The following is a 24,125-nucleotide window of genomic DNA, read 5'->3' as shown; positions in this document are numbered from 1 at the left end:
CAAATAGGGTATTAAGAAGTCCTAGTAGTAGACCAATAGAACATTGAAACAGAATAGAAAGTTTGAAGACAGAACTCTAGGTAGTTAATATATGATACAAGTGTTGCCGCAAATCAATAAAGGAGAGTATGAAACATTTAGGAGATGTTATTGGGAAATCTAGCTCACTCTCTAGAGGGAAAACAAATTGGAACCTGGATTCCTACCTAACATCATGTACAAAGATTGAGTCTTGATAGATTAAACATCAAAATGTGAAAGGTAAAACTATGAAGTTGATAGAAGAAAATATAGGAAATATTTCTCTCACCTAGGAATGGGAAAGTCTTAACATATGAGAAATACAAACACAAAACATAAAGCAAAAATGATTGCTTTATGATTTACATAAAAGTAAGGTATTTCTACAACTGAAATATACCCTGTATAAAGTTTATAAACAGATGCAAAAGGGAGAAGATATCTGCAATGTCTAAAACTGACAGGAGATTAATAGCTAGAGTACACACAAACTCCTGTAAGAAAGACACAAACTCCAATACAAAAAAGTGGGCAAAAGATATGAGCACATAATTTATAGCAAAGAAAGCTGAAAATCTTATAAACAAATAAAGATATGTTCAGACTCATCAGTAATCTCAGAAATTCAATAGTGAGGTGGCACTTTACATCTGTTATACTGGGGAAAACAAGAAAGCTTGAATATGCCAAGGTTGAGAAGAATGTGGGACACAGTAACCCTCAAGCATTAGTGGTGGGAGTGTAGACTAGTGTGGCCTCTGGACAGCAACTTGGAATTATTTGGTCAAACTAAGAATACTCATACTCACTCCACGACTTAATTTCTCTTCTATTCATCACACACTTTATGAGAAATTAAAAGACCCAGCAAGCACAAACTGGGGAAGATATATGAAACATATATAATAGACAAAGAATTAATATCTAAAATATATGAAGAACTCATATAAAGCAGGAGAAAGAAAGAGGAAACGAGGGAAGGTAGAGAGAGAGAGAGAGAGACTAATAGAAAAATGGACAATAGAATTACTAGGCAGTTCACAAAGAGAAAATGGAAAGACTAATAAAAGCATGAAAGGTGCTCAATCTCAATAGCAGTAAATGCAAAATAAATCCACAATGAGATACCTGGACTATATACACCCAAATATTATAAAAAATAAAAATACAAACAATACCAAATGTTGATGAGGATGTGAAAAAGGAACTCTTATACACTCTCAGTGGGATTATAAATAGGTAAAACTACTTTGGAAAATGGTGTGGCATTACCTATTAAAGTCCCACACGTGCAAAGCCTATTAAAAGTCAATCCATTCTCACTCTAGTAGTTGTATACTAGTAAACCTGTACTGGAATGTTCATAACAACATTGTTAATAATAGTCAAAATGGAAACAGTATAAGCGACCGTAAGTGATAGAAAACATAAGTAAATAAATATATATTCATATATTAGGATGCTAATAATGGAAAAATTTCCAGCTACATGGCATTAACATTGGATAAATCCCACAACATAATAGTGAGAGAAGCAAGTCACAGAAGAATATAGTGTTAATTCCATTTATATAACATCTGTAACAGGAAAGAATTAAACAATGTCTTATTTAGAAGTACATATATGAATGGCAAAGGTATTTAGAAAAGCAGAGGAATTATTGTAACAAAAGTCAGCTAACTGGTTACTTCCAGGGCAAGAAAGGCAAAGCAATGGTTGGGGGCATTTCTGAGGTCTAGTAGTGTTCTATTTTTTAAGCTGGGAGTTACTTACGCAGGTATTCCCTTTATTGTTGCTTAAGATGGTCGCGTTTTGTACACTTCTGTATGTATAATGTATTTTTCATTTTTCACTGAAATCGTTTTTGAAACGTTTGGATTGGGTAATCTCTTAGATTCTTTTCATCTTTGATCATATATGGCCTGGCCCTTCCCAACTGATTTGTTGTTGGCCCTTCATTGACAGCTCAATTTAAGCAATATAAATTGAGATGCGAACACAGATAAATTAGACAGGAAAACTGGAAGAAAGAGGGAGACGGAGACGCATTAACAACGAATGTCAGAATAAGAGACTAGAAAGAGGAACATGGTGATCTGATTCAAGCCCCTCTTCTCAGGGCGGCAACTGGTTTTCTACTTGAGAGCTCCCGATTTCCATTCCTGATTCTGCCTTTGATTTGGGCCGGTCTTCTCTAATCCTCAGTTTCCTCATGCTGCCTTTGTAAATTGTATAGTGAAATTCAAAAGAGAACTACATATTACTCTTTTGCAGTCGGGGAAATTGAGGCCACAGAGGGACACCACTAGCCCAAGGTGCCATCGCCACGATGGAACTCAGGGCTCCTGAGTACAACTCCCTGATCTGTGCACTGTCTCACCATACAAACGGTTATTCTCTCCTTTGCCCGTAGTTTGATGTCACAGAAGAACTGCCCCGCCCTCACCCCACACTTCGGAAGCCCCGCCTCCTCGCGCGGCCCCTCCCCTCCAAGTCATCGTCGAGCCCCGCCCCCAGCCGCTCGTCCTTGCGTGGCGGCTCGGGCGCGTACCCGCCTCACCTCTCTTCCGGCCCCGCCCCTCCTGGCTGCCATGACAACGAGTCCGCGCCCCGCGCACAGCTGCTGCTCGGGCGGGACCCAGGCTGGACCGCGGGCCCCGGCCTGGGGGCCACAGCTGCCACCGCCGCCGCCACCTCGTTTCCTCCCTGACCCCTCCCCGTCCCGCGTCTCCTCGCCTCACTCGGGTCCGCGGCCGGGGTCCCTCCCCGCCGCCCCACCCCGCGCGGATGCCGAAGGTGAAGGCGCTGCAATGCGCCCTGGCGCTGGAGATCCGCTCTGTGAGTACCGGTCGCGCTCCCAGCCCCCGTCACCTGGGTGTCAGTAAGGCCCCGGAATTTACTCGGGACGCCTCTTGTTAACTTCCGAGAACCCCGAGTCACCTCGAAACCTCCTTCACCCTCCAAATCATCCTTAGGAAGACTAGCTCCCTCGTCACTTCGGTCTTCCCCATCTAAAACCCATGAGCGCTCTCCCATTCCAGCCACGCTGAGGTCCGACCCCCTGCCTCAGCCTCAACTCTCCTGGCTTCATCCCAACTCCCCGTTGGGATTCCTTCAAATCATTTCTAAAGCGCTTTAGAGACCCTATTCCCGCCCACAACTTTCCAATAAGTTTTCTTTTTTGGGGGGCGGGGAGGACTTCTGCTTAAATTCCTCTTTTCTCCCCCTGGTCTTTTAGTGAGAGAGTACCACTGGCCCCGCTTCTCTCCAGTCTTGGGGTGGAGGGGAAAGAAACATATTGCAGACGGACTTTTTCAATTTTCCAAGCTTCTGATTTGGGCCTTTACTCTCAGTTTTCAATGTAGAATCCCCACACCCAACAACTGCAGTGTGTCATCATTGCACAAAGCATCTTGCCACCAACCCCTTCCCCCCAACTCCCGGAGCCAAACCCATAGAAATCATTCCAGGCCCCTCCAAATCCCTAAACCCTCCCGACGTTGAGAGAGACCACTTATCCTTCCTGTCGCTCTAAAGAGGCACCAACTTTTAAAGGGAAACTACTTGTTCTCTGAAGTCTCTCTGGAGGACCTGCATCCCCACCCAGGCGTTCTGAAGAGGCTCCTTTTCCCCCAACCTGCTGTGCAGATCCAGCCCAGGTAGAGAACTTCAAGTCCTTTCCTAGGTGAGGGTGCTTGGACCTCTCCATGCTATGAGAAAACTTCCCCTTCATTGTTTAGAGAACCCCCTTTTTCTCTTCAGATGAGAAAGTTCCAGCTTCTGTAAATCCCCCAAAAGCCGTTCCATACCCCCAGTTTAGATTTGCAAGCAGTTTGGAACCAGACTTCGTCCTTCAGTCCTTTTTTTCCCTCCCACCTCTCTAAGTCTTATCTCTCAACTCAGTCTTTGATCTAGCAAAAATTTAAGTGCCCAACACTTCTGCACCAAGCCAGCCCTCCCACTTCCTTCCTGTGCACCCTGCAGGCAAGGCTCCCTCTACCCCTTCCCGGCTGTCCCTCCTCACATTAGAATGAGTCTGCTGCAGCACAGTCCATGAAACATCTAGGGAATTCATAAGACTTTTAGAGGGAAGGTTGAGTAGGGCAGAGTGTGTGGCAGGGGTGGAGGAGATGAGTTTTTGGCACTCACCGTTTGCCTTTAAGACAGCAGAGATTTTTCTCTTTGCTGTTTTGGAAATTCTGTATCGCTAGTTCGGGATGTTTTCTCCCACAACTGTTAAAGTTTGGTAACTTTTTTGTATAGTAAGATGTTCAGCAAAAGAATACATGAACCTTCCTGAACCGCTTGCTCAGGGCAGTTACTAAAACTCAACAGACTTTGTTACTGGCTGCTGCTTCCTCCCCTGCTAACCAATGGGATTTTGCAGCCTGACAGGCTGGCTGCTGTTTCCCTTCCTTTGCGGATATAGACTTCTAAGAGGAAGTACTTTGTTGTACTGTAACTGATCACTGCCTGAAGGAGTCTGAGAAACAGATTTTATTTCACTACTCTTTCTGCTCAGTATTAGTTGTACTGCAGAAAGTTAATGTAAAATGGAGCTTTGTTGTTTGTGGAGGCTTAAGAAATTATGCGGGTGGAAACCTTCCTATTTAATTTTTTTTAAATATTTGAGACAGAATTTCATGTTTCTAAGAAATCTTAGCTCTCATTGGATTTATTCCTTTTTACAGGTGAAAAAATCATCGAGGCTTGGCATGACTATTTTTCTAGTGTTACACAACTTTTAAGGGGCACATCTACAACAAGACGCTAAGTTTTCTGACTAGCACAGCCAGGTTAAATGCCTCTGATGCTGAGAAGGAGCAGAAAAGACTATTAATAACCATACAAGTTTAAAAAGCTTGATTAATTTGGCTTTGATTGAATAGAGGAATTATATGACCATAGATTTTTTAACATCTTTTCAACTTTTTTCTTTTTAAATTTAATTTTTTACATTTACATGGTATAAAAGTTAAAACTATAAAATTGCATAGAGAAGTCTGAATTCCAGCCCTATTCAAATCTGTTTACTATCTACATCTGTTATTGGTAACCATTTTTATTCATTTTCGAATTATTCTTCTAGTATCTCCTTTTGTAATATAACCAGATAGACACTCACTCACACACAATACACTCCATATATTTTTTTTTACTTTCTTATACAATAGGTAGCATATTATTTATGCTATTCTGCACTTTGCTTTTTTTCTTCACTAAGTATATCCTGAAGATTATATCTATATTGACATTTTTCAAAATAAGAGTATCTGGAAAATAGCACAATAAATAACTATATCTCATGACCTATGTACATTAATATGATTTATCTGTACATATGTGTATGCATATGTATAAAATAAATATTTTTGCTGAAAAATTAAAAGTTGTTGATATATTTCACTCTTAAATACCTGTATATACATCTTCTAAAAATAAGGATTGCTGTATATAACCACAAAACCATTGTCACACAGTTAATTAATGATAATTGCTTAATGTCTAAGTCAAGCTCTCCCAGTTGTCCCCAAAATGAATTATATAGTTAACATTATCAAACCAGAAATCAAAGTTTACATGTTGAATTTCCTTGTTAGGTCTCTTTGGTACATTTTAATATAGAGTAGTTTTATATTTCATTCCCACAGTGTTTCCTTTTAATTTTCAGTGGATTTAGATAAATTCATACACTCATGTAACCATTACTTAGATCATGATTTAGAACACTACTCTCACCCTAGGAAATTACCTTAAACCCCTTTCAAGCCCCATGCAGAGAACTACTCTTCTGATTTGTGTCACTATAGATTAGTTTGCTGGTACTTGAACTTCATAGTAAATGATACCATGTAGTGTGTAATATTTTGTGTTGGCTTCTTTTGCTCATCATATTTTTGGATTCATCCGTGTTGCTGTGTTTATCAGTAGTTCTTTTAGATCGTGGAGTGATATTCTATTGTATGTGCATATCACAACATGTTTTTCTGTTTTCTTTATTTTCTTTATTGATGTAATTATTTGGGTTGTTACCAGGTTGTGACTGCCATGGATAAAGTTGGAATGTATTTTTTTCAATCAGGTTTTTGTACTTTTACTACATATTTGTGTATGTCTGTGTACTACCTCTACTGTTGTTTCATTTAAAACTTTATACAAATGGCATCGAACTGTATGTGTCTTTCTGCAAACCTGTTTTTTCCACTTCAGTGTTTTTTTGAAATTTGTCAGTGTTGTTTTTTGCAGATCTAGTTCATTTCCTTAATTGCTATATAATGCTGTTTGTTTATATGACAGTGTTTTAATTTTTATTACCTTATTGATGAACTTGTACATGCTAGTATTTTCCTGTTTTTTAATATTACAAACAATGTCTCAGTGACTATATTTGTACATATCTCCTGGTGTCAAAGTGACAGTTTTTCTCAAGGGCAGGTACAGTATTCTAGGGAGCATTTAAAAAATTTGTTGGGCTTCGTTTGCCATAGAGGTGGCGGTGGGGTCCTGTTAGTGTTAATTGTCTGATATTCTGTTAGACTTGAATGTTCCATTGAATATGTAGATGAAAACCTATTTATAATTATTTGGTATTAAGAACCTAACTCTGTTTTGTATATAAACACAAAGTCTCTTTTTGGGGGGAAGCTTTTAAAATACCATAAGTTTTCCAGGAATACAATTACCATGTAAATTGAGGAAATAGTGTACTTCGTTTTATTTAGAATTTTAAGAATTTATTTTTCAGAAAATCATGGCACCAGTGTCAGCCCTACTTTTGTTGGGTTGCCAATATGTGACACCTGTCATACTGCTTTTGAAACTGTCCATCTCATGTAGCTTCTGTATATATAGGTACAGATATATCTTTTAGTTTAGTACTGCTTGAGCATTTACATGTAGAATACATGTTTTATTATAAATTATTTCTCTATATTTTTTCAGTTAGGATATTGGTTTATTTTTTAGTTATATATATAACTAAGAAATTATATATAAATTGCAAAATATTTGTTATAGAGGGGTTTTGGATCTTACAGAGGCTCAGTGCTCTAGGGAATAGATTTATAAATGAAACTACTGAATTTTAGGGAGTTGTATTATTTTCCTAGGGCTGCCGTAACAAATTACCACAAACTTGATGTCTTAAAACAACAGAAACTTATTCCCTTATATTTTGGAACACAGAAGTACAAAACGAAGATATCGCCAGGGCAGCACTCCCTCAGAAGGCTCTAGGGGAGAAGACTTACTGGTTCTTCTAGCTACTGCATAACTCCAGTCTCTAATCCTAGGGGTTTCTTTTCTTTTTTTTTTTTTTTCGAATAGCCAGTTTATAGGTATGTAAGAGTTTTTTTCTTCTTGTTCAATATATGTTGGATGCTAACCTCTATTTGTTGTATGTTATGTAAATTTCAAAGATCTTCTAATTGAAGCTTATTTTTCCACTTTGGTTTTGCTTTCTTTAGTAATGCCTTTTTCTTTTCATTTTCTAATTTTTGGTTGTTGCTGGTAAACAAAGAATGCTATTGACTTTTTAAATTAACTTTTTATGGAACTATAGCATACTTTCATAAAGTATATCGAAATCCTCAGTGTGTAATCGCTACCCAGATCAATAATTAGAATATCGCTCCATCCTTTCAGCCACTCCACCTGCCATCCTTTCCCTCCCAAAAGTAACCAGTATCTTGACTTCTGTCACAATATATGTTGAATTTTTGAAATATCCATATCTCCTTCTCCCTCCCTCCTTCTCTCCCTCCCATGACAATTCATCCTTGTTGTTTTGTGAGGCAATACTTCTTTATCCATTTTTTTTTTTGCCTCCAGGTTTATCGAGATACTAATCGAACATAACTGTGTAAGCTTAAGGTATACAATGCTTTGATTTCATATACTTATAAATTCAAAATGGTTACCAGCATAGTATTAGCTACAACTTCCTTTCCATCCCATAGTTGCCATGGTGAGAACATTTAAGATCTATATTCTTTTAGCAACATTCAAGTATATTATATAGTATTATTAGCTGTAATCACCAATCACCATGCTTTACATTAAATCCCTAAACTTATTAATCATATAACTGGAAGTTTGTGCCCTTTGTTCAGTGTTTCCTCATCTCTCCCCCCACCCCTGCCACAACCCTCGATCCCCTGGTTACCACCATTCTATCTGTTTCTCTGAGTTTGTCTTTTTATATCCTACATATAAGTGATATCACACAGCATTTGTCTTTCTCTATTTGACTTGTTTCACTTAACATAATGTCTTCAAGGTTCATCCAAGCTGTTGACAAATGGCAGGATTTCTTTTTTTTCTCATAGTTGAATAATATTATTTTGTGAATGTATACCACCCCCTTGTCCATTCATCTGTCCACAAACACTTGAGTTGTTACTGTACCTTGGCTATTGTGAGTCATGCAATGAACATGGGAGTGCAGATCGCTCTCTGAGATCCTGATTTCAATTTCTTTGGATAAATACCCAGAAATGGGATTTCTGAATCATATAGCAGTTTTATTTTTGATTTTTCGAGGACCCTCCATACTGTTTTCCATAGCGGCTGTACCCAGTTTGCATTCCCACCAGTAGTGCACTAGAGTTCCCTTTTCTCCACACTCTCACCCACATTCGTTATCTCTTGTCTTTTTGATTACAGCCATTCTAACTGGTATGAGGTGATATCTCATCGTTGTTTTAATTCTCAGTTCCCTGATGATTAGTGATGCTGAGCACTTTTTCATGTACCTGTTGGCCATTTGTATGTCTTCTTGGGAAAACTATTCAGTTCCTCTATATCCATTCTATTGGTGGACGCCTTCATTTTTTCCTGCTTGGAGATATTAACAAATTGTGCTCCTATGAACATTCTTTACATGTCTTTGTTGCACATTTTGTACTCAGCAAACATTGCTGAAGCTTCTTACTAGTTCTAATAGTTATTTGAATTTTCCGTGTGGAAAATCATGTTTACAAATATGCAGTTTTCACTTCTCCTGTATAATCTTTTTCTTTTATTTACTTTTTCTTATGTATGTCCTTGACTACAGAATCCCCAGTATAATGTTAAATAGTAGAAATAATAGTAGATATACTTGTCTTTTATTTTTCTTTTAAGCTATGCTTCTGATGTTTCACCAGTATTAGATTGAATCTAAATTGCTGACAGTGGATCTTTTTTTTAACTTTAAACAAACATGGCTATTTCTTGTAGTTCAACCTAATATGATATTGGCTATAGGATTTTCATTTATTGAGTTAAGAAAGTTCCCATCTACTCCTAGTTTTAAAAATATTTTGAACATTTAATTATACTGAGTGCTTTTTCTCAATTTAATGAGATTATTATAGAATACTTATAAAAAGGACACATTTTGTGATTTTGCACTAATTTCAGTCTTATATAAATTCTTTTTGATCAGAATGTATTATTTTTACTATATATTGGTGGATTTGGCTAATTTTTTAAATTTAGGATCTTTTCATTAGTGTTCATTAATGAGATTTTAGTTTATGAATCAAATACTTATTTAGTTTTACCTTTTTTTTATTTTTAAAACATTTATTTTGAAATATTTCAGACATAAAAAAGTTACAAAGAGTAACATAATGAACACACATGTATCCACCTACCAGCTTAAGAAGTAAGACAGATGAAGGTGAAACCTCCTGTATATCTGTAAGAGAATCCTTCCTCCTTTCTTCCCTTTTGCTAATCACTATTCTAAATTTCGTGCTATCATTTCTCTTCATTCCTCAATATATTTCTCATTTTTAATACCTGTCTTTAAGGCACTTTATTTACTTCCAAGAGCTTCTTAACTGTCATTCTAAAGGAATGGATAATATTGTTTTAAAATTATTTGGTTCTAAATATTTTATGTTATATTTTTATTTCTACTTTAGCTTATGAGCTATTTAGGAATTTGTTTTAATTTCAAGATGCATAGGATTTGTATGTGTGTATACAACCCCCCACATACATGCACAATTACACATTTACATGCATACTGTCTTCGATGGTGGCATTTTAATGTAATTTCACTGGGATAGTGAATGAGGTCTGTATGATATTATTTTTGTTGAGATTTCCTTTGTGTCCTAACACCTATTCAATTCTTGTGAATATTCTCTTTACTTGAAAATAATATATAACTTCATTTAGATATTATGGTAGATAGGGCTCCATCTACCATTATCTGATCAAGTTTATTTTCTCTGAAATATCTTCAATTCCATATTAAATTTCTGTCTGCATGATCTCTACCAGGTTGTAATGGAGGTTAAAGTTTTCACTATAATTATGTATTTTCACTTTATCCTAGATGTATTCCAGTACACTGTGATGTGTAGAACTGTGGATTCATTTCTGTTTATTCTCTTTTGTACTGGGTATTTTTTACATCTGAGAATTTGAGTTTCTTCAGTTCCAGAAAATTCTTAGCTATTATATCTTTGAATATTGTTTTCTGCCCTTCTCTTTTCTAACGGTACTATTAGACTTTTATTGAAACTTTTATCTGTATTCTCTATGTATCTTAAGTGTTTTTTGTTGATGGAATATTTATTTTGATATTTTCTTGTTCTGGGAGAATTCATCAGAATTATATTCTTATTCACTTAAGTTAAATATTTTTATCTCCTATATTGAGATTTTTTAACTTTATTGACTAAATATTTTAAGATTTCTCATGTAGTCTCTATTTTTAAATATCTGCCAAATATTTTTATTTTACTTATTTTAATTTTATAATTTTCATGGAGTTTTTCTCTCTTATTAGATGAGAGATCCTAAATATTTATTTTTAAATTGTTTTCAGATTATGCAAGTTAATTTTCATTTGATGTGAATTTATCTCATGATAGTTAACTCTGTTGGTTTTCTTAGTGCTTAGGATTGCACTGCAGTTATAGACCGGTTTTGAAGGATTATTATCTTAACAATATTGAGTCTTTCAATTTATGATCCTGGTATATTTTTCATCTATTTAGGTATTCAGTTTCTTTCAGTGATGTTTGTAGTTTTCAGTATACAGGTCTTACACATATTTTGTTAATTTTGTACCTAGTTTTTATATCTTTATTTACTGTTATACTTTTACTTAAATTTATAAAATAAATTTATACCTTTACTTTGTTAAATTTATGAGTAGTGCATACCTATTGTTTAATGTTTTTCTAATTGGTATTTTTTAAAATTTCATTTTCTAAGTGTTGTTGGTAGTATACAGAAACAAAATTGATTTTTTCATATTGACATTATGTCCTGTGACTTCGATAAACTCATTGCTAGAAGCATATTTGTTGATCGTAGACCAAAATTATGTTGTCTGAAAATAGATTTAGTTTTACTTCTTCCTTTTTAATCTGTATGCCTTTTATTTCATTTATTTTTAAATGTCTTTTTCTTAACCTTTTGCACTAGCTAGAACCTATATAGTACATTGTTGAATTGAGGTGTTGAAAGTGGATAGCCTTACTTTTTTGCTGATATTAAGAGAAGGGATTCAGTCTTTTCAGTATTAAATATGTGTGATACCAGATTTAGGCTTTTTCATAGCTATTTTTCACCAGTTAAGGAAATTTCCTTCAATTCCTAGTTGCAGAGAGCTTTTATCATAAATGGGGCTTAAATTTTGTCAGTGTCTTTTCTTCAGAAAAAGAATTGAAGGGAATATGTAAGATTTAATACTATAATGTACCTTTTAGAAGTGGTTTAATTATATCTAACAAAATTTGATATGTTTTCATTTTCATGCAGTTTAAAGTATTTTCTAATTTGTCTTATAATTTCTTTTCTGACTCATGAATGATTTAGTAATGTATTGTTGTGGTCCAATGTTTAGGCTTCTTCCCTAACATTTGTTTGTCCATCTTTTTTATTATCATTATCCTAGCTAGTATGAAGAGATATCCTATTGTGGTTTTTATTTTTATTTCTCTAATGACTAATGATGTTGAACATGTTTTTATGTGCTTATTGGCCATTCGTTTATCTTTTTTGGAGTGATGTCTGTTTTTGCTTCATGTACTTTTTGATTGGAATGTTTATTCAGTTTATCTTTAATGTAATCACAGATAAGATAGGATTTACCTCTGTTTTGCTATTTGTTTTCTTTATGTCTTATGTCTTTTTTGTTTTTGTTTCTATATTAATAACTTCTTTTGTATTAACTATTATCTAATGTACCATTTTAATTTTGTTGTTTCTCTTGCTATATTTCTTAAAGTTTTTTTCTTAGTGGTTGTCCTGGGGTTCACAATTAACATTTTTTAAAATTTATTTTTATTTTATTTTATTTTTTGGGGGGTGAGGCAACCCTTGGTTGACCTCACAGATTGCAAAGACCTTGTCATCTTACAATCCCTTATTTTTTATTTTTTGCGTCTACAGCACCTGGTCTTCCTAGTACTTCCCATCCAAGTACTAACCAGGCCCCACCCTGCTTAGCTTCCAAGATCAGATGGGATGGGGCTTGTTCAGGGTAGCATGGCCGTAGACCACAATTAACATCTTAATTTATAGCAATCTAGGATGGATTATTTAATTTCAGTAGTATACAAAACTTTTATTTCTATTTAGTTCCCTTCCCTCTCCTCTTCTTTTTTTATTGTCATACAAATTACATCTTTATGCATATAAACCCATTCAACATAGTTTAATAATTGTTGCTTTATGCAATTTTATTTTAAATAAGAAAGGAGACATGAAAGAAAAAATACATTTATCTTATCTCTGTATTGACCTATGTAGCTGCCTTACTGGTCTTTATTTTTTCATGTGGTTATGAGTTGCTGTATGGTATCTTTCATTTCATTCTGAAAGATTTTCTTTAGTATTTCCGATAGGAGAGTTCTAATAATGAAATAACTATTTTTGCTTTTCTTAGAATATCTTAATTTTCCTTTTTGAAGGAATATTTTTTCTAGATATTGAATTCTTCTTTTAGCAGTTTAAATAAGCCATCCCACTTCTTTCTGGTTTAATGTTTCTGCTGAGAAATTAGCTGTTAATCCTATTGAGGATTTCTGGTATCTGCTGAATCATCTTTTTTCTTTTTTTTTTTTTAATTAAATTTATTAGGGTGACATTGGTTAATAAAATTATATAGGTTTCAAGTGTACAATTCAGTAATATGTCATATGTGTATTGCATCGTCTGTTCACCACCCAAAGTTAGATTTCCTTTGGTCACCACATATTTGACCCGCTTTACCCTTATCTTTTTCCCTTCCACCTTTCCCTTTGGTAACCACTTAACTGTTGCCTGTGTCTCTGAGTTTTTGTTTGTTTGTCTTGTTTGTTTGTTGCTTTTAGTTTTACATCCCATATGAGTGAAATCATATGGTTCCCAACTTTTTTGGTCTGACTTATTTTGCTTGGCACAATAATCTCAGGATCCATCCACGTTGTTGCAAATGGCAGCATTTCATCTTTTCTTATGACTGAGTAATATTCCATTGTAAATATGTACCAAATCTTTAATCAAACATCTATTGAAGGGCGTTTTAGTTGTTTCCATGTCTTGGCCACCGTGGACAATGCTGCAGTGAACATTGGGGTGCATATATCTTTATGGATAAACGTTTTAAATTTTTTGGGTAGATACTCAGAAAAGGGATTGCTGAATCATTTTCTTTTGCTGCTTTTCAAGATGTATAGGTCATATTCTTGTTTATTTGCATGTTATAATATTTTTTGAAAACTGAGTATTTTAAATGTGGAATTCTGTAAATCAGACTCCCATTGTTTCTTAGGGTTTACTGTTATTTGCTGCTGTTGTTGCTTTTTGTTTGTTTATTACTTTCCTAAGCTATAGTTTGTATTCTTTGTTGTGTATGGCCATTGAAGTCTCTGCTTCCTGTCCTGCTAATGACTGGATTTATATTTCTTAAAAGCTTTATACCAATAAGTAACCCAGTCTTTGCTGAGGATCCCTCTGTGCATGTTGGAGTATGCTTTCTATGTCCTGGCAGGCAGTTTACAACTCTGTCTTAGCCTTCACTTCCAACATGCCTAAAACTTCAAGGTCAGCCAAAGGTGAGAATAGGGCTTCCTTAGGTTATTTCCAGCCAAGTGCATAGCCCTGAACATGTGCATGACTTTCTAAATTGCCAAGAATATATCATAGCTTGTCAGATTCCCACCCTCACACACACACACACACACACACACACACACACACACACACACACTTCTCCAGCTTTGCCTTTTAAGTGTTTTAATTAGTTTATTGTTTGCCCCATTGTGATCCCTGCCTTGGGCATCCATGATGTTAAATAATTGCTGCTGATTGTTTTTGACAAATGCCTTGAGGGTGAAGTCTGTCTGTCAAGAGTAAGCTCTGATTCAGGCCAAATAAAGAGAAGGTCTGTGAAGAGGAGTTTCCATGGTACTGTGATACAGATCAAACAATGAAAGTTCTCTAAGGCTAGGGCTTTTTGGCAGCTCTAAATCTGTTCTCCTCCAGTGGCTTTGGGGCTGCTGGTGTCATGGCTACCATAACTATAAGGGCTTTGGTTTTCAAGGCTACAGAAGACCCGGATAGGAAGAGTTGTGAATAGATTATGCTAAAACACCACAATGTCACTGTTTTTACCAGAAAAAATATTCCTTGGTTGTCGTAAGCCTCTTGTTAACTTCCAGAGCTCTAAAAAGTTGATTTTGACGGTTTTTGATAGGATTCTCATCGCTTTCATAGAAGGGCTGCTTTTTGGAGGCATTTATTTCACCATCCTGAAAGTACTTTTTCTGTGTGTCTTTAAAGTGGATTTTAGCAGACAGCATATTGTCTTGCTTTTTTAAAACTCCTATCTGACAATTTATGCCTTTTAATTAGAATGCTTATAATATTTACTTCATGAAATTCTCCATAAAGTTGCTTTAAGTCAACCACTTTGCTATTTATTTTCTGTTTGTTCCATCTGATTTTCTTTATCTCCCCCACCCCACCTCCACTTTCATTTTGGAAATCTGCTAGCTATTCCTTTAAAGGATGGCAGAATTTGTAGAATTGTGGGTGAAGAAAAAAAAAGTAATGCCTTCTTACATATTACAAATTGGAAAGAAACTCAGTATTTTCCAGTGAGGACAATTAGAGCAGTGCTGTCCAATGAAAATATAATATGAGCCATGGATGTATGTAATTTAAAACTTTCTACAAATCACATTTAAAAAGTTAAAAGAAGTATGTAAAATTATTTTTTAAAATAAGTTTTATTTAAATAAATGTTAACAGTATTTCAAAATATAATTAATATAAAAAGTTATTGAGATATTTTACTTTTATTCTGTAACAATTCTTTGAAATCTTCAAAGTCTTGCATTTTACAAGAATAACAACACATCTCAATTTAAAGTGGCCTCATGTATAGGCATAAGTGGGCAGCAGCTATGTTAGAGAACACAGATTTGAGGGACTCTCACACAGCTTTGGTTTTAACAAGGCAGAGTAGGATATGAAGATGATGAACAGAATAAGATTTACTAAGAACCTTGAGTTTAATAATTTTAGGACAAAAGTGGAAAGTAGAATAAGAAATAGAGTCAAAATAGCTGGCATAGCAAACTGCTGTGTACAAAGAGACATGAAGTCTTAGTCATTTAATAAATGCAATAGTCTATATTAAGATGACAGATGATAATGGTTTTTAGTCTAACAATGATAATTTCTATTAGATAAATGATTTGTCAGGCACTATTCTAAGCACTTTTAACATATTCTTGACTCCTTTACTGTGTGATTTTAAGTAAGTAAATCACCTATCCTTTTGGGGAGCTCTGTTTTCATATAAAAAACACCCATAATCTCTGAGCTTCTTCTTAATACTTAAGGTTCATGTTTTAGGATACATTAATGAGGAAAATAAAATTTCTGTCCTCAGGGAATGTATAGTCAAATAAAAGAGAGGAAATGTACCCACTTTATTAAAATGCATGGAAACAATAATTAGGACCTTAATGGAACTACAAAATGTTATGAGAATCTGAAACATATTACTTGGATATAGTAAATTCATAATAAATTTCTAAATTAGTTCAAATTGAATAATGATAGCTGGTGTATCAAGAGAAGTTTTGTGTAGGAGATGGCAGATGGTATAAGCCTTGGCAGGTAGTGGGAATAAGTGAGGAAAAGATGGAGCAGTAATTCAGATAAATGGAAAGATGCGAGGCAGGGAAGCAATGTTTGAGTTCAGACAACCATAAAAAAATATACGTTGATCCTATTATTAGAGGTCGTTGAATAATAGTACTATGTGGGTAAGTTGGGTTAAAATCTTAGCCTTTAAGATCCCATTAAGGGCGTGGCCGGTCACTGACAATGAAATATGGCAGGGACTGGAGAGAGTGTACCATGTATTTTTTAGAAACTCCACATTTTATTCCTGTACTTTCTGTCAACTGTGAGAATAGTCGAGTTCAATTTCTTATTTGAAAAATATTGCATTGTACTAGAAACTTACAATTCACTTGCTTTGAAGCTTTGTCATCTTGTTTTTCATGAGGGTGTGTGTGGCCTGCTATTTAGGGTAATACAGGTCAAGTTTATGCTCTTTATCAGTATTTTTTTGTCCTCTAGAATAGTACTTTATTTCTACTGAGTCTTAATCTTTTGTGATTAAATGATACTGAATAAATTTATGTCAGCATTCAGCATAGAGTGGGTGCCTAAGGCTGACTGCTTAAAACTGTTAGTGTCTGTCCCAAGAGCTAGTACATAGAGCTTCAAATGGGGTACAAATAACCAAATGGAAAATCACAAATTTCTCAGAGGAATGGAAGTTATAAAGGCATTTCATTTAACTTCTGTAAATACCAGAATTGTGTTCTCTTTGTATTTGTATATTTTATTAGCATAGCAGACTAGTGTTTTATATAATGTTTTTTGTCATTTTAGTAGGATAGATCAGGGAGTTCATAAAGCAGTCACATCAGTCTAATTTCTTTCAGGTAACTTGTCCAGGAGTGGTGCTGAAAGACAAGGAGGATATCTATCTTAGCATCTGTGTGTTTGGCCAATATAAAAAGACACAATGTGTCCCAGCCACTTTTCCACTGGTCTTCAATGCCAGAATGGTGTTTGAAAAGGTGAGTTCAAATCTCAAATCAAAATTAACAAACAAAAAACAAAAGTAGTTCCAAATTTTGAATAAAATCCTAGAAGAGAAATTATTGCTATCTACTTTGACTTAATTCAAAAGGAGATTTGTCACAAATCTGGAGACTTGAAAATAAATATGCATTATATTATACATTGAATCAAGTGCTTCTTTTTCATGATGGTTCAGCTTGTTTCTAAAATTGTCATAGTGGGATTTTATGTAAAATACAGCACCTAGAATTCTAAAAAGTCATTTTCATGAAAAGAGAGAAGAGACATAAATAGGTAAGAATATTTTACTTATGGCTATATTGTGGTACTACTTTCTATAAGTCTCTTTTCTTTTTCCCCCCCTAAACCTGTTGCTTTTGTTTATTACCAATTGTATTTCTTGATTTTTAAATTTCTTTCATTTCTTTTCTATTTCCCTGCCTCTCTCCCTCCCTCTCTCCTCTTTTCTTTCCCCGCTCCCTTCTTCCTTTTCTCCACAAATAATTACCCAGTACCTGCTCTGTTCCATGCACCGCTCTGGACACTGAGTAGACAAATATCTTTCCTTCTTGGAACTTTCATTGTAAAAGAACAAACAGACAATAATTAAGTAAATACACAAATAATATAATTTTGGATAGTAATAAGTGCCATGAAGAGAATACAGGGGAAGGTAAGGAGACAAAGAGGGACTGAGAGATTAAGGGGATTTTCTATTTTAAAGAGTGGTCGGAGAAGGCAGTAACATTTAAGCCAAGCCTGAATTATAAGACAATATCAGTCATTTGAAAGTCTAGGGGTAAAGCACTCTAGACAGAGGAATAGCAAATATAAAGGCTTCTTGTTGGGAATAACCTTGATGAGCTGGAGAAACACCAAGAAGGCCAGTATGACCATGGTAACAAAACAAAGGGAAGAAAGATAGCAGATGAAATTGGAGTGGGACACACAGCCAACCCTAATGTTTGTTTGTTTGTGAAATCTTCCACAGCGATCATGGGAAGCAGAGGAGAAGTAGCAGTTCTCAGTAGTGTCAAGTTTCTTTGGTTGGGAAAGGAATATTTTGGGAATGAGAGAGAAAAAACAGACTATTTTATATTTATGTTCCGTTCACTTCCTCTTCTCCATCCTGCTTCCCCTCCGTTCTCCCACTGTAGGTGTTCCCTGAAGCAGTAGACCCTGGAGATGTGGTTGCTCAGCTTGAATGTGAGTTTTTAAATTTTAGTTCCTGATACTAAGACAGTTTAGAATTACCCTTTTTAATCCTGGGTTAGATAAAAGTTAAAAAGAGTTTAATAAGAATTTTAAAAAATCTTGAGCACTTTTTTTATACTTCTTGGAATTTCAGAATATAGCTGCAAATAATAAAAAAATACATGTACTTGGAATTTTTTCTTCTGTGTTTGGTCTGTGGAAAACAAAAAGACTTATTTTAACTTTTTATTGATTTAGATAATATAGAGTTTATGATATAAGGACAGAGATTCATATTAAGTGAGGCTTTGTAGACAAAGATATCCTCGGTATATTGTAAATCAAGAGAGTAAATAATAGAAGATTGTCATAATGGTAGCTATATATATGTGTGTGTGTGTGTGTGTGTGTATATATATATATATATATATATATATATATATATATATATGCTTTTCACTTTGTATTACATTTAATGTTAATAAATTATTTGAAAGAGGCTTTTTTAAGACTTGATAAAAGTAAATTCTTTAAAGTACTAGGAATCAACTATTAGAAGGTGCAGCTATTTGTGAGAGCAACAGTGTCAAGGTATATACCTGGGAATAAGTTATTTGAGCTTTAGGTATGAAATGAAAAGCTCTGTTATTTATCCTTATAGTTAGAAAGGGACCTGGGATCACCAGATTGGTCTAATATGTAACTGGATCAGAAGGTCAGAGATATTGGGCATCATCGTTGCCATCCATCTCTTCCAAACCTTCCCCTTTCCACATCCCATTGGGACTCTAACAATGTAGAAACATGGAACCTGGCACCATGCTAGAATCTGGGCATATAGGGAGGAATAGAGCTGGCTCATTGTCTTACATTCTGGGAATTTATGGTTTAGTGACTCTTCTCCAGAGTACTCTTTATGGCCGGTGTCAATATCTCACTTTTTATAGCTGTTCTGTCACTTGGTATTCTAAATTTCACTATGGTAGACTCACTAGTTGGCAATTTGGTGCCAGTGGATATATGACTTTTACTATTTCCTGAACATCTTAATATCTAGGAAATTGTATATCTTAGATGATATGAAGATAATTCTTTTATTGTTTGGAAATTCTTATGTTAAACACATTGTCTTTTTCTGTTTGTTTTGAAATTTGGGGGCTATAAAAAGAGTACTTAGTGGTTATCATTTTTTAGAAACTTTCTTGCCTTGATTTCTCTGATTCAGTTTTCCTCTTAGGTCTCTTCCCCACTCACTGACATTTCATATTTTGGTATCTTTCTTAAATTCATCTTTTTCTGCCCGTCTTTAAATATTAGTAGTCCGCAGGCTTCCCTTCTCTGATCTCTTTTTACATAGTTTCTACTCTTTCTTTATATTCTCTTCAAAGACTTGACTTCATATATTACTATCTTCTGATGACTTCCACATCACTCTTTATCTCTGATCTCTCTTGTGTGCTTTGGGCCCCATTTTTTCTACTTTTTTTTTTCCTCTCAGTTTTGCAATCTTGCACTGTCCCTTAACCTTATTATTATGAACATCTAAAAACACTAAAAATGGAGAGGAAAAAAAGTTAATATCTCATATACCTATCACCCAGCTTCAACAATACTTAACATACTGCCAGTCTAATTACATGTTCACCCTGCCACTAAAATATTTGTTGGAATATTTAAAAGCAAATTCTATATCTACATTATTTCATTGCAGATACTCTGACATGACTTCTGACTGATACTTTAAAAAATATATATCTACCATGCTGGTGTCACACCTAACAAAATTAATACCAATTCCTTAATTCTTTAATAACATCAAATGTGTTGTCACTCTGCAGATTTCCCCAGTTGTCACCAAAATGTCTTTTTGTACTTGGTTTGCTAAAATCAGGATCTAGTCAGGGGGTGGTTCAATACATTATATATGACTGTTTAGCTCATAAGTTTCTTTCTTTTCTTTTTTTTTTTTTTTTTTTCTGTAATAGTATCTCTCACTTGTTTTTAATGCTGAATTTGTTAGAAAAACCAGGTCCTTTAGAATGCCCTACAGTTTAGATTTGGTTAATTGCTTTCTTAAAGTTCTGGTTGTTTTGTTTATCACTTTTATTATATAAATTGATAATTAGACTTAGGAGTTTGAGTAGATTCAGAATTATTTTACTTTTGGGCAAGAATCTTTCATAGTTGGTGTTACGTATTTTATTGCATCACATCAAGTGGCATATAATGTCTGACTATCTTAAATTTAGTGACATTTGGCTCCAGGCAGCATCAATCTGATTCCTCCGTTATAAGGTTCCTCATCAGCCTTTTATTTTAATAGCTTTAGCGTTGTTAAGATACATCTTTTATTAGGGGTTATAAAATGGGACTTTTAAAAATAATATTGTCATTTTTTTAAGTATGACATTTTCTAATATGTCATTTTTTATTAGCTGGAATTCTTCTATTAAAATTTTTTCCTTATCAGCAAGTTGGTTACTCTGAAATATAGTCCTTATAGAAATGGGTTATTTCTTCTCCTTTCCTTACTTTCACAGCCTTAGTGAGGTGTAGTTTCCATCTCATTAAATTCACCCATTATAACTATAGTCAAATGATTTTAGAAAATTTAAACAGTGATGAACCATCCACAATCCAATTTAGAATATTTCCATCACTCCAGAAGTTCCCTGATGCTTGTTTACAGTCATTTCCTATGCTCACTTTCAGTCCTTAGCAACCACTGATTATGTTCTGTATATATTTGCCTTTTCTAGAAATTTCACATACGTAGGTTAATATAATATGTAATGTCTGGCTTCTTTCACTTAAAATGTTTTTGAGGTTTATGCATGTCATTCTGTGTATTAGTAGTTCCTTCCTTTTTATTCATGAATAATATTATTTTATTGTATGGAACTTTTTTCCCTTCCCAAAACTACAAAATGTTGTTGAGAGAAATTAAAGAAATTTTTTAAAATGCAACAACACATCATGTTCATAGATCAAAGATTTTGAAGGCAATTTGCCCAAAATTTATCTTTAGATTTAACATTATTTCTATTTTATGACTATTTGGATGGACGTTAGGATTGTTTCTAGTTTGGGGCTGTTAAGAACAATGTAGCTATGAATATATGGCTATACGCTGGGTTACATGCTAAATATATGTTTTACTTTTTAAGAAACTGTCAACCTGTTTTCCAAAGTTATTGTACCATTTTCATTCCCATCAGTAGTGTATGAAGGTTTCAGTTTTTCCACGTCATCCCCAAGATTTGATATTCTCCATGTTTTAGAATATAGCCATTTTGGCAGGTGTGTAGTGCTAGCTTAAAGTTGTTCATACTTTTCTCTTTATGATCCTTTTGATTTTTGTAGGGTTAATAGTGATGTCTCTTCTTTCATTCTTGTGGTAATTTGTGTTTTCTCTCATTTTTTATTGGATGTTTGATATTTTCTAAAGATTTTGTTGATATTTTCTAAAATAATCAATTTTTTATTTCAGCGATTTATTTTATTTTCCTCTTTTCTGTCTCATTGATTTTCATTTTAATTATTATTCCTTTCTTCTACCTACATGGTGCATGATTTGTTCTTCATTTTCTAGCTTCTTGAGGTGGAAACTTAGATTGATTTTAGATATTTTTGCTTTTCCATTGTAAGCATTTGAAGCTGTAAATTTCTTTCTTCACCCTGTTTTGCTGTATTTCTTAAATTTTGACGTATTTTTTGTATTCATTAATTTAAACATATTGTCTAATTCTTTGTGTGATGTTTCTTCTCTGATCTTTGGGTTCCTTTGAAATATATTGTATTTTAAAATATTCTGAGATTTCCTATATTTCTTTCTAATGTTGATTTCTAATTTTGTTAAGGTGAGAGAACATAATTTGTAGAATTTCAATTCTTTTGAATTTATTGAGATTTATTTATGGCCTATCCTAAGGTCTATGCATGAAAATATTCCAAGTATATTTGAAAAGAGTGAGTATTTTGTTATTTTTGGTTGAATTATTCTATATCAATCTTTTTCTGTCACTCAGTGAAGTTGCTAATGTTCAAGTCTTCTGTATTTTTGCAGATTTTATTTCTTAGGGCTAGAGGAGATCTGGTTATTTTATCAATTACTGAGAAAGGGGCATTTGAATGTTCTGTTGAATATTGAAATTTCAAATATTTTTTTCTTTCCATTTGGCCCTGAAGCTTTGTGTAGTAGAAGGCCCTTGATTAACATTGTAGAAGGAAAGAGTTTTGCTTCCAGGTGTGGATGTGTTTGCTTGGCAGGCGCCTGCATTATGCCAGGTTTTTTTCCAGGACCAGACTTCTGTAGCCTATGCAGCCTCTCTGGAACCCAGGTATCATCATACATGGTGTCCAACAGCAGCTCCCCTTAGCCATCCTCCTTTCAGTGGTTTTGTAGTGAGGAGCCTCTGGTTGAAGGCCTCCCTGGCACCCCAGAGGTGTGGGGTGATTCCTGACAAGTTCCAGAGTCAGATTTCCATAAGTTTTACTGGCATGGCACTAGAGAAACTTTTCTCTCTTTCAGTGAGCCAAGGCTATAATCTCACTAACAAATTTTGGATCTCAGCCCTGGGGAGGATAGCTTGGGGAGAGGTCTTCCTTGGGTTCTCTGTCCGAGCCCCAGGACTAATGGCCATTTCTTCTAAGTGCTAGTCTTATATATTTTTAAGTTCTCTTTCCAGCTTCCTAGGTAATCCTCCATTACTTTAACCCCAATTGTGGTTAATAGTTCTTTATATTAAACTTTCCTTGTGTGGTTTCTCTCTCCTAATTAGGCCCAAACTGATAAAAACCTCATTCATGGTAGTAAAGTTTGTGGTAGTGAAATTACAGCAGTTTCAGTCCTCACATCTTCCTACCATGTTCTTAAGAATAAGGAGTCCGTGTTCCATAATTTTCATCAGATCTTGAGATTTGTTCTAATCACAGTAGGATGAAGAATGTAGTATGCTGTTGGCTTAGCTTGCACGTGTTCTACCTTTGTTTCCGATGGTGCATATGTCAGCTCTGTAAGAGCTACGCCGGTCTCTCATGGAAGGGGAAAGGAGGGGGATTGGATGCTGTGGAGATGGCTCATAGGTGTCCCTACAGTGAGCCAACATAGTGCTGAACCTTCACGTATAGCGCGATAGTAGAAATAGGAGAAATAGCCCCTTTAAGTAGAATATAAAATGGACCCTAAAGTACTAAAGCAGGCTTTATGTCAATGGAAGCAAAGAGAAGCATTTCAAGGAAGGAAACATTGAATCAATGTGGATTTTTCCAGAATCTCCACCCACCTATTCTACTACAGGAATTGTCACATATATCATTTTACGTTGTGTAACATACAAAACTAATGTGTGCTTGTCTGCCTGTCTAAAATCTAAAACAATTCATTATTAATAATTGTCATCTAAAAGCATATTGAGCATGGTACAAACTCTCAAGGAGATTCTAGGACTTCCTTAACTAGACGGTCTGATAAAGGGTCAGATCCTTGAGTAACCTTAGGGAAAGTGCTTAGAGCAGTCCTTGACACACAGTAAACACTTAAAATTGTTTATTATAATTGGTGGTGTGTTGCTACTGTTACTGTTGTTAATATTTGGAGAACTTCCCAGTTCCATTTCACACCTCTAAGGAAACTCCAAAAGCCCAGAATCACCTAAGACTCTGAGGAAGTATACATTTATGATGTATAAAATGATATTAAGTGCCAATGATATTATAAGCCATAATAGGGAAATTTTACATTCATAGTGAAGGCATTCTCTTTAGGGAGATAGTTTTAATCCTGATATTTACCAGAATAAAATTAGTTA

General features: G+C 34.8%; 1 protein-coding gene and 1 pseudogene across 10 annotated transcripts in view; one reads left to right on the top strand and one right to left on the bottom strand.

Moving 5' to 3' along the window:
* Nucleotides 1–2,423: 2,423 nt before the first annotated feature.
* Nucleotides 2,424–24,125, top strand: part of SPATA6 (spermatogenesis associated 6) — a 101,885-nt gene continuing 80,183 nt past the window's right edge. For 3 of the 10 annotated variants that reach the window (XM_039885627.1, XM_039885628.1, XM_039885626.1), the window contains exon 1: nt 2,424–2,859. In XM_039885627.1, the coding sequence (XP_039741561.1) occupies nt 2,439–2,859 (421 nt within the window). In that variant the 5' untranslated portion in view covers nt 2,424–2,438. Of the gene's footprint in view, nt 2,860–3,576; nt 3,681–16,979; nt 17,118–18,278; nt 18,328–24,125 lie in introns of those variants that run through there. The other 7 variants (XM_039885631.1, XM_039885629.1, XM_039885634.1 and 4 more) reach the window with 5 other exon arrangements.
* LOC120580993 (uncharacterized) lies at nt 12,412–12,528 on the bottom strand (annotated as a pseudogene).

Source organism: Pteropus medius, unplaced genomic scaffold, assembly GCF_902729225.1.
Source record: "Pteropus medius unplaced genomic scaffold, Ma_sr-lr_union100, whole genome shotgun sequence".
In the NCBI taxonomy this organism is placed as follows: Eukaryota; Metazoa; Chordata; class Mammalia; order Chiroptera; family Pteropodidae; genus Pteropus; species Pteropus medius.
This window is presented reverse-complemented; position numbering and strand designations above follow the sequence as displayed.